Below are 16486 nucleotides of genomic sequence, written 5' to 3' on the forward strand. Positions count from 1 at the left end.
TAACAACTTTCTGAGTATTGATCTAGAAAGAAGAGGAACCAACCTCAGTAAGTGTGCTGCTTATTGTCATTAGAGGGTATATTCTAGTGGACAAGATGTATCTGATGGTTGTTTGCCTGTGCATGCGCAAATGTATTCTTTCTCTTGGCCAAGTCTGACATAGATATGATACATATTAAATGGATTAGGATATTTTTTGCAATTCTAACAGTATGTGCTTCTCTTCTACTGTTGTACCTTCAAAGAGTACAAACAGAAGGTGAAACTATGCTTCCATTTTGTAGCCACAGTCTGTACTTTTATTTCAGCTCTTCCTTTACTTGTCTCCTCCTCCATGTGGCAATTCATTGCAGGAGCATCGCTGCAGAGGAGATAGTACTGCAATAAAAGAGTATCTATTTCCAAAATTATCTCCTGGAAATTGAAATTAGCATAGTTGTTAATGTTGCAAATTAACCATGCAGAAACTCAAAATCAGAGACTTAGGGGTTTCAAACCTGTAGTAATTTTCTTTTCCAAGACATGATAGCCTGTCTACCTGAATGAAAATTTGGGTTTTTTGTTTTGTGTTTTCATTTTTGTTTTGTTTTGTTTTGGGTTTTTTTTGGGTTTCTTTATGTTTTATTTCCAAATAATAGTCGCATCCCATAATGATGAAGTTGTTCTGGCCACAGCAGAGTTCACCACACAAGTCTAATAAAAATACTTGTTGTTTATTTCAAACTTCTTTTTCAGAGTGGTTTAAGCTGACAAAAATCCCAGCTAGGATGAAGAGATATTAACTATGGCAAAGCAGGAAAAAAACCATAGAAATGGATCAAAAGAGATCGTTTTAGGCATCAAAAATGTAGAAAGAGTTGAAACCCTCTATTTATGAATTATTGTAACAATGCATTCAGTAGTGTGTCCTCCTCTTCCACCAGGCCCAGACTAGTTTAGGTGGCCATTCACCAGATTAGCTTGCCTGTCAGTGTACCCACTGTATTTGGCTCTCCATGGTGTCTGTAGGGTGATGGATAGGAGACAGGACCATTTTTTCCCATTTCTTTATGCTCCTGTACTGTTTGTGTTCTTATGGCTGGAGAAAGCAAAGAAACAGAGTATTTTGCACTAGAAAATTAGTTCCCTTCATTGAAAGTAATGACAGTGCTTTTATAACCTGGAAGTGTTACATTCCCAAATAAATGTATGCTCAGTCAGGTTTCTGCTGTGGCATCAGTATCCCTGCCCATTTCCACACTAGTAAAAACAGCAAGGGGTGTTTTGACCAGCTCACACTTGAGCAGCAACAAAAAACAACAACACAAGGGTGTTGTTTTTTCCTAGGTTTTTCCTAGTGGTAGCTGTTCTTTATTGTATGAGGCATGGTGCCTTGGAAACCCAATCTAAAGTCATACCCTGTTGTTCCAGACACCCTACAGACTAATAGTAAGAATAAAAAACCCAGGTCCTTACCACCTCTGACAGCTTGCAGTCTAGTCTTAAGACTGAATGCAATGAGTAGATAAAAGAGAAAAATAGGTTTGGGAAGGCATGAGCATAAAGCAGGTCCACAGCAGAGGTCTAGATCACTGTCTTTCTGACTATTTTATTTATTTGCTAAATGCCATTTGGACTTTCTTGATTCCTCAAATTTACATTTAGAATGTGGTTTTGATGCACATCTTTTTTAAAGTTTTTATTTACTACCACAAATGTGGGGTGCGTGGTGCGGCACTTTCAGAAGCTTTTCTGTTATTTAATATGAGTAATGACAAAGCTTAATTTTTTTTTTTTTGCATTGATATGAGATTGAATATTCTTGCATTAAATAGAGGGTTGAAACAGTCAGGAAATTCTGTAGGCATGTGAGTATTAGTTATATGTTAATTAAAGAGGCTGGCTTACCTTTTTTCTGTCTTAAATGAGTGTTTCAGATACTTAAATTCATATTTCATATAATAGAATTACAATGTTGGCTATAAGTTGTTGTGATTGTAAGCATATAAAGGAAAGGAAAACTAGAACCTAATTTTTAGTTTTAATCTACTTTGTATAATTGTGAAGAAATATTTTCCCTGCATTCAGTAGTGTTCATCTCTTTATCTATTGTTCGTACCTCTAGTATGCTCAACTTTGGGAAAATGCAAGATCTTGAAATTAAAGAGTGATATTCATAATGTGAATGAGGCCATGCTATGCCTGGAGACAAAATAAAGACCTTGAGTTGTATTCATTTTTACACTTAAAATGTCTTCTGACTATTTTGTAGATCTTTGCAACAGTGTGAGGGTGGTTGGATGTTGAAAAAGTAGATTCACCTAGTAAACTCTACAAAAGTTGGAGAGTTTGGGGGACAGGTATAGTCATTTGCTGCATTTAATGGGCTCTTGAGAATCTAGGTGATGTGCTCTATTCAGGTTATTTTGAGAGCTATCTCGTTGTATATCCTAACGTATTCTCTGTAACTGGATTATTCAGTACTCAAAAATTAGTCCTAATTTTAATTATTTCCCAGTCTGCTTGTTACCTATCTGAAAAATATATCATGACAAGGTTAAGGACCAAGAGGAGTAGAATATTTTAGGTTGGTGCTTGAAGTGTTTGTATGGGTCATATTTCATGTGAAACTTTAAGTTGAAAGTCCCCTGTTTTAACAGTTCCTCCTCTCCCAACAAAATAATAAAAAACAATGGAGCCCATGTTTTGGTAAACAAATTTGCAGAATCAGAATCACAGAATCACTTAGGTAGGAAAAGACCTCTGAGATCATGAAATCCAGTCTGTGACTTAATACCACCATATCAGCTAGACCATGGCTCTGAGTGCCACATCCAGTCTTTTCTTAAACACCTTCAGAGCAGTCACTCCACAACCTCCTTGGGCAGCCCATTCCAATGTTACATCACACTTTTTGTGAAGAAATTATTCCTAATGTCCAACCTAAACCTCCCCTACTGCAGCTTAGGACTCCTCTCGTCCTGTCACTGGTTTCTTGGGAGAAGAGACTGACCCCAACCTGGCTACAGCCTCTTTTCACAGAGTTGTAGAGAATGATAAGGTCCCCCCTGAGCCTTCTTTTCTGCAGGATAAGCAATCCCAGATCCCCCAGCCACTTTGCATAAGACTTGGGCTCCAAGCCCTTCATCAGATTCATTGTCCTTCTTTGGACATGTATTTTCCATTGCCACTTAATTATGTGCCTTATGTTATTTGTACAATGTGTTTACACCTGGATGAAAATCTTGGCTGCAGAGTGATGTCCAGGATCAAATGCTCTTGCTTAGACACATCTCTGTCACTGCTTGAATAACAGTGCAGCAAGTCAGAGTAAAGGAAATTATTTTATGGATGAAGTCTTTTTGCTCTCTGACACCTGGATGTTTTAACTTTTCTTTTGCACAAACCCACTTAGCACTTCTGTCTTTGATTTAACTAGTGAAAGTCAGATATATCTCCTCTCCATGTCAAGTGTGAGGGTACTGTAAGGCATTTCTCCCTCTGGGATTTAAGTGCAATTGTATCCTACCAGTTCTTCACCCCCTTACACACTGCTGGGAGTAGATAATTCCTACTCTGCTTAGGCCTAATTTTAGGATGCATTTCTTTTAAATACAGTGATAAGTTTGAAAAGACTTCATCCCGTTCTTTCCTTAAGCTTTTTGTGTACAAATGAACTTTCGTTCATACCCCTTATTCTAGGATATAAATTAAAAAAAAAAAAAAAGCTTAAAAAGGCTCCTTTATAAGTTTGCTAGTGGTTTTTCTAGGGACAGGGTTTTAGATTGTGAGATTTGTGTGTTGGGGTTTCTTCAGTGAGAATATGCAGCACATTTTTCTGGTTATGCCGCTTCTTGATTTTTCAATAGGAGTCAGGTGTATTGTTCAAGCTATCCTTTCACTGGTCTTCAGTGTGATAAAGTATTAAGTGTGTCAGATCTTGAACAAGAATATTATCTTAGATAAAGGAAGGAAATTGTCTAATCAGTCAACTGTCTGGCTTGAGGAAAAGGGCTTGGGAGATCTGAGTTTTGGAGCAAGTTCTTTATAAGGTTGGGGAGTGACAGACACCAATTCCTTGGCTTTAAAACATGTTAATTCTACTGAAGAATTCTACAGTTGCCTAGATTTCTATTACTGTGTCTCAAAGGTCTTCAGGCCTATGCTGAATAGTATTTTGAGATCTGGCACTCAGAATGTAAAGCTAAATTTTTAATTAAAGCCTACATGTTTTGCCTTCAAAAATGGTACTTAATTGGATTAATCAATATGTATGGAGCAGGGAGAAACTCTTAGACAGGAAATTCTTAAGATGGAAACAATTTGAATCAATGTTTTAGAAGAAACATTCACAATGCCTAAAATTAAAAATAGTCTGAAGGGAAGAATAGGAGAATTTATATCTAAACATGCCCCACGGGAACTTCTCTTGTGAAATTCCCCCCAAAATAAATATTTTTCTGATCAGCTTTGGATAGAGATAACTCATTATTCTATTAGATATAAGCAAGAATCAGCCACTGTATGAAACACAGACCAGATGTATTCCCTTTATATTTTACACCATCAAAATGCCTTTTATTCACATTCCCCACATGAAAATTTGTCTTCAAAATCCTCCTGGAAACAAAATCAATACAATAATAATTTTTTATAATGAGTAAAAAAATGTGCAAGAAGAGGAAGGACATTTTTATATCTTCTAATGAAAGGCTGCGCACTCCCAAGATTGGTGGGCTAGCACTGCCTCTGGGCCAGTATGGTGTGCGCTGAAATGCAGAGTGATGACAGTTCACTTGCTCAGCTTAGAACTACTTGTTGGCACAAAACTTCTGACAAACCAATAAATATGTGCAGCCTCCGAATGCAGCCAGTTTCATGTGAGCTAACTCACCTGCTTTGCCAGAGTATTGCAGCTCCAAATCTTACCTTCCCAAAAGCTGGACCTCCTCTACATGACTTGCCTAAATGCCAAAGTGACAGAAGTAGAATTGAAAATGAAATGCTCCTGGCTGTTAGTTTATCTATTGCATAGTCCATCTTTCCTTCTGCACCATGAAAAACATTAGAATTACTTTGTTTTCTAGAAGTGAAAAATACAGGAGAAAAGGATCATCTAATACCAAGTTAGAGACTTTTACAATAATTGTTTCTGTTCCTAATTCTAGAGTAGTCTATAGGCAAGGATTTTGATAATTTTTGTTTCTGGATTTTAGGTCTTGTTCTGTTTCCCTGTACCTCATATTAACCTATATATATTGAAAACTAGCATAAGTCTTGTCTGTAATACAAAGGAGAGTCTGGATGAATTGGGAAGTACAAGTTAATTGTGATCATAATTGCACTTCTGGTGGATAATTGCAACTGTAAGTCAAGCAAGACAACTTCTAACATTTGGGTCAGGTTTTTAATTCTGTGATCTAAATTATTAATGAGGATATTTTCATAAGCTTTCTGCATAAAAATTGACTTCATAACAGAGAGGTCAGCTGGTCTTGTCTTCTAGCCTTTATCATTCTCAGTGATAATCAGAAGCTGTTTTCCCATAAATGTAAGCTGTTTTTATGCATCCTGACATACATACCAGACATAGGAGGTGAATTACTTAGAAGCTTTATGAAGCAAAAATTAAAGCTGTAGGTTCTAGTTGAAAGTGTGATTTAATACCTTGGGAATCTTGAAAGCCATATTGAGTCTATTATGGAAAGCCCAAAGCAGGCTGCTATTCACAGTGTGGCTGCAGTCAGATGAAGGGGTATGATACATAAAGAGAACAAGTTGACCAGTATAGGCATATATAATAATAACATATAAATCAGGAATGTTTCCACATCTGATAGACAGCTGCATTGAACACATTATATCTTGAGACTGATACAGTGTCAATATAAGAGGATTTGAGACAAGCAGCAAGGTTGATTAGGACTATAAAGATTTTTATAAGAGGAGAGTGAAAGGATGGGATTATTTATGCAGAAAATGGATTGAAAACTTCTATAACCTGTCTCCTAAAGCAAGATTTAAGAACCCATCCAGTATCATCAAATGGAAAAAATCCAAAACAAGTATACAAGAATTTTGTTTTGCACCTGAGACACAAAGAAATGACAAAATTCAAAGTTGCAAAAATGGTAATTTAAGATAATTCAGAAAGGTATTTGGCACCCTTTTCACTTTGAATTTTAAACAATAAACATATGAGGTTTTAGAAAAGATAAATCACTTTAAAGTGCCTCAGTTAAATTGTCAAACATATACTTCCACTTATAATGGTTTATTGCATCTTCTTGTGGTATGTCTTGGCTCATTGGCATTATGAATATTGAGTAAGAGTCAGGATATTGGACAAAATGGACAATTATTTATATTCATGATGACAGTTTCCGTTCCTTTGGCAATCTGAATTAAGTTGTTATAATTTCTCTCTGCTCTGTTTGTCAAAAAAAAAAAGAATGGTTGACAGCTCTGATTTCCCTTTCTGTCCCCAGAAAGTAGATGTCATAGTTGCCTTTCAGGGATTGAAAGGGTCAAACATATTGAAGACTCTTTCATTCACATGTCATGTTAATGAGATCTGGGGCTACAGAAAATATCAAATTCTGTTCTTATATTCTGGCATTTCACTACTTAGATGAATGAGAGATGGAACACTTTACAATTTCAGAGATGTTAAGCTGGAAGCACTTCCTGGGTGTGTTTTAGTCTGAAAACACTCCTAGCTTGAAATTTTTTCTGCCTCTGAGTGTCTTAATTTCTGTGTTGTAACAACTATTGGGAGTCTTACCATGATAATATGAAGAACTTAATACATTCCTAAAAAATTTCCTTCAAAAAAAAATTTCTTAAGAAGAGTGTCTCCTCCTCCTACTCCAATTTATGGAACAAAAAATTCCAAGCCTAAAATGTAACCCTTCTTGATCAGAGCACTTGAAAGCTGAATCAGAATTGGAATTCAGAAGGTACTTTTTCTCTCCACAGATTCAAAACCTTCAATTCCATTTGTGTTAACTGTCAAATTAGCAAGCTATGACTGATTAGAATGTCTTAAAGAGAGAATTTCCACTCAGTGGGATTTTCTGGGGAAAAAAGATACAAAATTCAGTTGCGGAGTTAAAGTAACAAATATTGGAGTTTCCCCCCTTGCCCTCCCCCCAAAATAACCCCCAAATTAATTAATTATAGTCTGTTAAAATCAGAGAAATTAATGTTGAGAATGCAGGTCAAGCAGGTCAAGAGCAAGTTACCTAGTGCCATGTCCAGGCCAGTCTTGAGTTTTGATTGTTTTCTTCACAGTGAAATTTCTTTTTCTAATTTATGATATCAGAATTTTCCATGTGCCAGCTGGTGTCTGTTGTAGCTTGTCCTTACCCTGGGCAGAGATTTTGCTCCCTGATATCGCTAGGGTTCTTAGATGCTGCCAGAGAGCTGCTCCTGCTGCCAGGAGGTTCTCCTTGTCCCCAGTGTCTGACAGAAAAATGATTCCAAACAGGGTGGATCCCCTCCAGGTGCAGATATGCACACACATCTGTGTTAAAAGGTACTCTTAGCCAGTGTTTTGCTCATCTTTGCCCCCAAGGGGCATCCCAGCTAATCACCTGCTCCTCAGCTGGATCCAGTATCCCTGTTCCCAGACTTCAGGGTGGTGCCTGTCAGTCCAACAGTGGGCCTTGTCCTCCACAGCCCATACCATACCTGTGACCATGTCACAGGCTTTGTTAAATCAAAATAAATAGTGCACTCTGCTCATCCTTCACCAAACCACTCCTGTATTCATGATGAGCTCTCAGGTGACACAGTTCAAATGTATCAAGTTTATTCCTGGTCATTACTTGTTTTTCGTATCCTGGGAATAATTTTCTGGAGGATTTGACATGTGACCTTCCCAGGCACTGAGGGTGATTAACCTGTATTTACCTGGAGTAATGAGTGCAGAATTTGAGCTGTTTGTTCAATGACCATGGTCAGAAGTTTGGCTTATTATCTGATTAGTTTTTCTCCCTCTTTGCCTCAGTTGGCTAAAAATACTCTGTTAGAACAATGCAAAGGGTCTGGGATTAAAATTCTGTTAACTCAAAAAAAAACCTGTTGTAAGGACAATTAATTTGAGGTTACTTGAGAACTTCCATACACATAATTGTTTAAACAGGAAATGTGGAGATGCTGGTTAGAGTGCTGTCAACAAGCAGAAGGGAAGGTAATAAAGAGGCAAATCACAAGCGTTGATAAAATACAGCATGACTTTGAGCACTGTAATAAGCAGGCTATTCAGTCTTGCTACGGTACAAATACCTGTGGTGGTAAATCTGTCAGACACTCTGCCATGCTGTGAGGAAGTAAGGAGGCTGAAGGACATTCAATTGGGCAAGGCCACAGGCAAGAGGGTTTGATAAGAGCCTGCACATACCAAGAAGGCATTAGGGGCTAAAACGGAGGCAGAGTGATTGGTGTGATTCACAAGTGTCAGACAGAGAATGATCAAATAAAATTAAGGGAAGGTCTATCAGGAAACTGATTGATTGAATAAGCTGTGGACACACACCCATATGAATCTGAAGGACAGCCCATGAGCTCTGAAAGCTGAATTGACTAACAGATATGAAAAATTTATCAGTCCCATATGAGCAGGGAAGTGAAGGGAATGCTTTTATGAGAATCCATGCGCCTGTCCACTGTGATGCTCTGTAGAGGATCCATTGAAATTTCTGTGGAAAATTTGCCATTGATTCCAGTCAAGGTAGATCAAGACAGTGTGAATACAGGCCATGTTTGTCAGAGTAATTTGTCCAGGAACAAAGGTGACAATGCACAATGAATGGTCGAACCATGACAGGATCACAGGGAGAACCTAGGGAAAATAATATTCAGTAAACCATTACCTGTGCATGGGAACCTATATGTTAACTGAATATCTGTTTTCTCTCATAGGAAGAGTTTATGAGTTAATTGCTTATGCTTGGAAGTGATGTGGTATGGGGCTACACTATTCCATTCAGGAGAGCATGCTAGGCATTTGTAGTTTGATTTTATTAGAGCTAAAAGACTGTCATGTTCTACATTTGACAAAGTAACATGTGAAAGTTCAGTTTGGTTTTCCTTGTTTGTCAAGAGGTGGTTTTCTTTGTCTCACTTAGGTATTTCACTTGCTGGAGCCTCGAGTGTGCGTGGAGCCCGCCTTGTTCTCACGCAGATTATTGCCCTTGTGATGAAGAGGTTTCACCACACAAGGAGAGACTGGAGAGGAAGCCTGTCAAATGTGCTGCTGCCCGTCCTCTTTGTTGCACTGGCAATGGCCTTGTTTAGTGTGAAACCGCTGGCTATCGATTATCCTTCTCTCCAGCTGACACCAAGACTTTATGGCAATGCAGAATCCTTCTTTAGGTAAAGGGCTCATCCATCATCATCAATATCCAGGGCTCTGGGACCTTTACCCTTGAGTTCTCCTATTGTAAAGACCTTCTTGTATTCTAGAAAGAATGATAGATTACTTTTTACAATAGTTATGTGGTGGTTTTTTAGATGTTTAGTACACTTTTATAGATTATTGTAAGTGAAAGATAAAATTAGAAAAGCTTTGTGTGAAGGATTTTCTGGAGGAAAGGGCAAAGACTTTGGAGAAGATTGAACTCAAATCAATACCAGCCATGACCATTTATATGTAAATGAACAAGCGTATTTAAACAAGCCTTTGCACGCTTCATTTTAAAAAAATTATTTAGGTCTGAAATTATTTTCTTGAAACAAATCTTGGGTTTTAAAATACCACACGGTATTTACAAAGCCTGCTGCTCGTCTTACTCAACCTAATTTCTGTATGTTCAGCTTTGAAACCAACTAGATTATTTGTTTATTTATTTATATTTAATGTGCAGTATCAATAGACTCAATCAATATAGAGTGCTAATCACACATATAGGTGCAAATATACAGATGAAGATAGCAAGATGCTGTTTGAATTTATACATATAATATAAATTTATTTTATAAGCATAAAAACACTTTAACAATGCCAATAGATAGAAATGCATGACTATAAGAAGAAGGATGCCCATGGGTAGATGTTGAGATTTGTTTAGCCATAATTGCAATGAATTTTCTTTACATGTTCATATTGAGTATTTTGAAATGAGATTGTTGGGGTATGTATCCCATGCATGGATTTAATAGTCCTTTAATTTCTTGGAAAATACATAGGACCTTCAGACTGAAGGCCAATGGAGCCATATTAACATGTCTTTATTTCTTTTCTTTTTTTATTTTTCTTTCCCCATCATTCCTTATACCCCTATGGTCCTCTTTGAACAGCACTGAAGATGATAGCCTAGGAAAACTTTCCCAGGTTCTATTGGGATATTTCTCTGATTGGGACCACAGATGCATGCATTCACAACACAGGTAATTGTAACTAATGTAACTATTTCCTTCATTTAAATATGAACATTTCATTTTTTTTTTCTTTCTGTATAATGGATTATCTTAGCCTTTTTTTGGCAGCATGGAGTTAGTGACAAATTGTTTCTGATAAAGGAGCTGACATCCAGGTGAAGAGGAAAGTAGGCTTTACTGTTAAAGGTCTGATCCATACATCTTAAAAGTAAGTGGCAGTTTTCCGATTAATTTCAGGATGATTTTAATCAAGCCTGGTGTCCATATGAAGGATGGACAGACAATAAAGAAAGTATTTGTTAGGAAGCATTCTAGATTTCCAAATTCAGGAATGAAGTGGCGACAATGCTTTAATAATTGCTGTAAATATGAGACATGAAGCTAATTTGATGCCTATATAAATATTTTTAATAAATGAACTTTGATAAAAGTGAGTAAAATTTGTATCACTCTAGACACAGCTGCTGCTGTGATCAAATGCTAAGAAGGTGTTAGCATGCCAGGTCTGCTCATTAGTCTCTGGGTTTCTTCTGTTAAGTGACATATTCCTCTCATTTCCTAGTTATAATTTTTATTACATTTATTCCTATTAGAAAAAATAATTCATGCTGGCAGACAGAATCTATGTCACCTCAGGATTCATGCAGATGTGTGTCTGAACAAGAGGTATGTAATTTTTTATTTACTTACATATGTAAAAAATGTATGTGTGTATATTACTTCTAATTCCTTGGCTGCTGTTTTTGAAGGGCTGGTGAAAGTCATGAGGAAATAAATCCTCACAGGTCTGACTTTGTTATGATTGGAGGTTTACTTCTCTTTCACCTAATGAAATTGTACACAATTTCCTGGTTTATATGTATTTGAACATATATGTGCACTAGAAATGACTATAGATTGGTCTGAAATAACAGGATCAGAGACAGCTGAACTATTTTCAGCAGATGCATCTTACTTTAAATATGTTATAGGATTCTGATTAAGAAAAACCTCCATGTAAAACAGGGTTAAAACATAACACTTCCATAACATCTGGAAGACCACCTACTTTCAGAGGGAAGGGTGGGTGAGCCTAGCTGGTGGAACCCACCAGGGAATTTACACATGAATGAGATTTAATTGTTAGAGTTTGCTTGTGGTTTGGATTTTGGATTTCAAAATACAACAGGCTTCAAGAAATGAAGGATTTTGAAAAGCATAATGAATTTCTGACCTTCTTAATGAATTATTTTTCCTGCTGACTTGCTCTGAGTTGAATAATAAACAAAAATATGAAACTGACTGAGGTGACAAATGTATTTCCCCAAAAAGGAATATACTACAAAAAAAGTTTCTTTTGTTTATAAAGATATAATTATTTAGAATAAGAGTTGCATATGAAATGTAGCAATACAGTTTTGGGGAAAATGGAAGGAGGAAACTTATTTTTTACTTTTCTAGACGAGGAATAAGTTTGCCTCTAATACTCAAGGGAATTAAAAGAAGGTTGAATAAAATACAAATGGGAAACTTTTACAGGGAGAGGTCTATTAACCATGAAAACTGAAAAAAGTCACTTGACAGTGGAGGCAGAACTTTTATCTGTGAGCTATGTAAGAGCAATCTCTGAGAGTGAATTTTTATTTTTGTAGGTTTGAGATGTCAAGCATTAAAATTTTTCAGTTGATTGCCATAAAGTACTTTGTAAAGCTTCTGAGATAATTGAGTCTAATACTTGTCACCTTTTTCTTGGTTGTGAGAATGTCCCACTGAATCATAAGAAGACATCTTCCTTTATTCTTCTCTTCAGCTCATCAATGAACTTTTTAGAAGCTTATAACATTAATTAGAATTTTGCTTTCATCTCATGTTTATCTGGTGCCAATTTTGTATTTCATCTCAGGAAAAACAAGTAAAAAGCAGTCTTGCCATTTTCAGTGCTGTAAGCATTCCTAAGCTTATATACAAGTTCTGATGTTTTCAAAACAAACTGACTGACAGGGCTGCAAGAGAAATCAAAGGGATTTCTAATGTGTAGGTGGCACAATCATTTGAGTTGCCTTATAAACATAAAAATATTCATAATTTATTGAAAATCTGTTAAAGCTGGGAAAGACAAATCAAGTTAAAAAGAAATGCTATAAAATCTACATCAAAATCCAAAAATAAGGCTAAATGTAGTGCCACTGCTTTTAAAAAGTGCTTTACTTACTTTATGTATACTTTTTTTTCAGATGTGCCCAACTTTCAATACCACTGCTTCCTATGTGAAGAGTAAGAAAGGACATATTTTGTATAATCTTTCAGGGTTCCCTGTGGAAGAGTATTTAGTGAGGTCTTCCAACAAAACAAGGTAACTTTAAAATGTCTAGCCTTTCTTTTTCCTCTGTCCCTCCTGATCCAAAGCATAGATATTTGTCACTGAGAATGTAAAGGGTCATTGTCTTTATCTGGTGATTGTTATCAAGGTGTAGAGTTAGGCTGAAATTCAAGGTAACATGAAAGATCCTCAATGGTCACATCTCAGAACTCCCTCCAGAAACTGCATGATGATCACCTCTAGGCATACTCTGGAGTTTCTTACCGGTAGTGAGTTATTTCAGCATCTCAGAGATGCATATCTAAACCAGGTGAACAAAATAATTTCCGTTCCTCAGAGACTCAATCAAACAGAGGTGGACATGCTCCAATTAATATTTTCTTTGAAGTAAAAAGGGCTGGTGTGCCCCTGGCAATACTTCATATTCTGTGATATCTGCAACAGAGGTTATCTGCTGTATTTTGAAGTTTATTTATGTGCCTTTACAACTCAACCACTGCTGATAATGTAAGTGGAAATATTAGACCATGTATGATTTTACTGAGGAGAAGAAAGTGTTAGCCATTCATATATTAAAAGAAGGTACATCTGATTTGATTTAAATAGAGGTAAGCATCTTTGGATGAAAGATTTGAGCTAATATGTGAATGATGTAGGAAGAAATAAAGCTGTTTAAGATGCTTCTCACTTGCTCACAACCCTTCCTGCTGCTCAAAGATTTCAGCTTTCAGAAAGCAAAACTTCTTATCTAAGGGAATACCTTTGCCAGAAAAAAGCCAGTAATATTCACCTGATTAAAAACTACATTGTCCCCCTTCTTTTTAACAAGGAAGGCATTTGTGAGGGGTGAAGTTTTACTTTCAGTTGAAAAATAAAGCATTATTGCAGCTATCTCAACTGTACCCTTGCAAGAAAACTGCAGAGCTTAAGGCAGATAACTTTTTGTTACTTTAATTTCTACTATCAGATATGGTGGTTGGTCTTTTGGAGGGATGAAAGCATTTGAACTTCAAGATAAAAAATTGAATAACACCAAATCTCAGCCTCTGGCTAAGGTAAGAGTTGCATGTATGTGTGCACATCTGTATGTATATATTGATTACTTTTTCGGGCTTCAGACATCATAGCACTTAGCAAATAAAAAATCATTACATGAAATCCTTGCTCTTGAATAATTGGGAAAAAATCCTTTGTCTTTTATCATCTAACTCTGTTCATAAACCTTGAAGTAATCTCCTGCATTTGATAAACAGTTTTAAATTAGTCAATTGATATACCTTGGTTTTTTTCTCCCAGTGAACTCATTTTAGAATCTAAGTTTAAAACTTGCTTTTAGATAGTCAGCCAAATAATAATTTTTTGTATTCTGCAAAAAGCCAATGTCAGAATTGGCCAAAGTGCATTGAGCATCACAGTAATGAGTTGCTGTTGATGCTTTTCATGCCTACAAGGGATACTTTACTTTGCTTCATTTCTCTCACCACCCTCCCCCTAAGAGTAAAGACATCTTCCAGGAGCAGTTCCTTCTGCATAACAAACATACTATTCTTTTCTCAAAAGAGCCTTTCTAAAATTGTTCTAAGGGAGATAAAATGCTCTGCATTGGTAAGTGATGGTTAGCCTCCAGGTCTCATCCCAGGTTTTCACAATATGGAGATACTGTACCTCTCATGGGCACTGCATACCAAAAGGCCTTAAGGAAAAGCCCTTTATTTCAATTGTGCTTAGAATAATCCTTCTCTGATTTTTGGGATTAATTCAAATGTAGATGCATTACAAGTAGAGGAGAAGCAGTCTTAGAGAAGTATTGATGCATGTCAGTGAGAGATCTCTGTTTTTGAATTTGAGGCAAACAAGATTTGTTAAGAGGAAGCTGTGCATTTTCCAGATTCTAGATTAGGATATGAAAGAAAGGTGTTTCTGCCTTTAAATATTTTAATGTAAATATAGATTTTATTTGGTCTTTAAAAACAAAAGAAAACAAGGAACAGCATAAGTAAGCGCCATCCCAAAATCCATTTTTAGACAAACTGTAGGGAAAAAATACAGATTTTCTCCAGTCCAATGTAATTTCATGCTTAGTTTCGCAAAATAACTTCCTCTTTCTAATGCTTTTTCCATACAATTTGTTAGAAATCTCCCTATTTTATATACAAATCTGAACATATACAGATTTTCATTTTGGTAATTTGTAATCTCACTTTTAGTCCCATATATTTTACAGGTTTGAACTCCAGTTCCATCATTCCTCCATGAGAAACCTGAAAGTTTTCAGCAATATTTTTTTTCTGACTTCCAATTTTTCCTGTGTATCTTTAATCATTTTAGATTCTTGTTTTGACATGCTTGCACTGTGGTCCTTTTTTTTTTTTTAGTGTGTTTGGTATAGAGCACTACCTGCCATCAGGACAGGGATAAATTATAGTTATACTCTTAGTAAGTAAGCTTCATATTTCAGACCCAAAGCAAATAGTGGAGTAAATTTATAAAGGGCACTGTGTTATCTAAAGCATCTCCTGGAAATGTCTTTCAAAGGATGCAATGTCAAGTTATTGCATTAACCTTTCAGTAACTAATGACCAGATTTTTACTTTGACCTTTTAGGTCTGTTCATGAGACAGTGAATGTACCATTTACATAGCCTGGTATGAAAGAAAATGAGAAATTTGCATTAGAAGAGAATGATTCACTTTATTTTAGAAAACTTCTGAATCTTTATACATTCTTTATCAGTCCTTGAGAAGTCAACAATTTTTCTTGTTCAAATTAAAAATATTTATTTAGTAACTATTTTATTGTACCTAATCATACTGTGCTGTGTATATTACATACATGGTATATGCATGCACATGAGGAATGTGTGTATGGGCATACAAGAGAGAGAATGTATCTATGACACGAAAAATAGGGCTGATTAAAAACATTGATTATTGGCATTCATTGATGATCGGTGCTACATAGCAAAAGAACAACTTCTCAAATTTTTGTAATATTCTTGACTTTAGATTCTTTGGCTTCCTTTGGTAACATGGCCAAAAAATTGTTCCATAATAGCTTCAGAGTTGCTGTTTTTTATAACATAATGAAATATAGGAAGAACATGTGGTAATTTTAAATACTGCCAAAAGGCAAATTGTTCTGTTCACATGTCATTTGGAAGAGTATATTTTTCCAATCCCAAAGGTTGGGGCTTGAGGCTTTACGGTACAGTAATTGTTTAAGTGTCTAGAGGAAAAAATTACATGTTTCTAGCTCAATATCAATCATTAATCTGGTCCAGCAATGCTGAGGGACTTCTCTGCTCCTTCTCATCCTGTTTTCTTGATAGGCCATATGTTAGTTGAAATGTAAGTCTAACTTTATTCTGGAATATTAATGGCAAGTAAAAGATTATGTAATAATGTAAAACATGTCTTCATAGAACTTCAGTCTGATGTGGTGAGGGGTTGTGTTTTTCCTTGGGAAAGAATTTTCCTAACTATGCATAAAGTAAAAATTAATTACATTTTGTTTATGGTTTTCTATTCCTCAGCTATTTTCTGTCCTCTGTAAATAATTACCTGTGTGGTACAAAAGAAATATGAAAGATGTTTCAGCTAGAGCTAGTACATTTTCTTTTTTTTTATATTTTACCTTTGCTAATAATTTTGAATAAGAAACAAGTCTTTAGAAAAAAGACCTTAAATATAACTTCTGGTGAAATGAACAACTTTAAATGTCTTTTTTTCCTGTTTATAATAAATTAAATATCCATTTGGTTATTTCCTCATGGTTTGATTCAGTTAGATAATGCAGCTTGGAGGATAATTCCAATTAACATGTTGG

General features: G+C 35.9%; 1 protein-coding gene across 1 annotated transcript in view; it reads left to right on the plus strand.

Moving 5' to 3' along the window:
- ABCA13 (ATP binding cassette subfamily A member 13) overlaps positions 1-16486 on the plus strand; it is a 169705-nt gene that overhangs the window by 89919 nt on the left and 63300 nt on the right. Inside the window, exons 36-40 of the mRNA XM_063177512.1 lie at positions 9111-9357; positions 10282-10371; positions 10956-11028; positions 12576-12694; positions 13629-13716. Of these exons, the coding sequence (XP_063033582.1) occupies positions 9111-9357; positions 10282-10371; positions 10956-11028; positions 12576-12694; positions 13629-13716 (617 nt within the window). The remainder of the gene's footprint in view (positions 1-9110; positions 9358-10281; positions 10372-10955; positions 11029-12575; positions 12695-13628; positions 13717-16486) is intronic.

The sequence above is a fragment of the Melospiza melodia genome, chromosome 1, assembly GCF_035770615.1.
Source record: "Melospiza melodia melodia isolate bMelMel2 chromosome 1, bMelMel2.pri, whole genome shotgun sequence".
NCBI classification, from domain to species: domain Eukaryota; kingdom Metazoa; phylum Chordata; class Aves; order Passeriformes; family Passerellidae; genus Melospiza; species Melospiza melodia.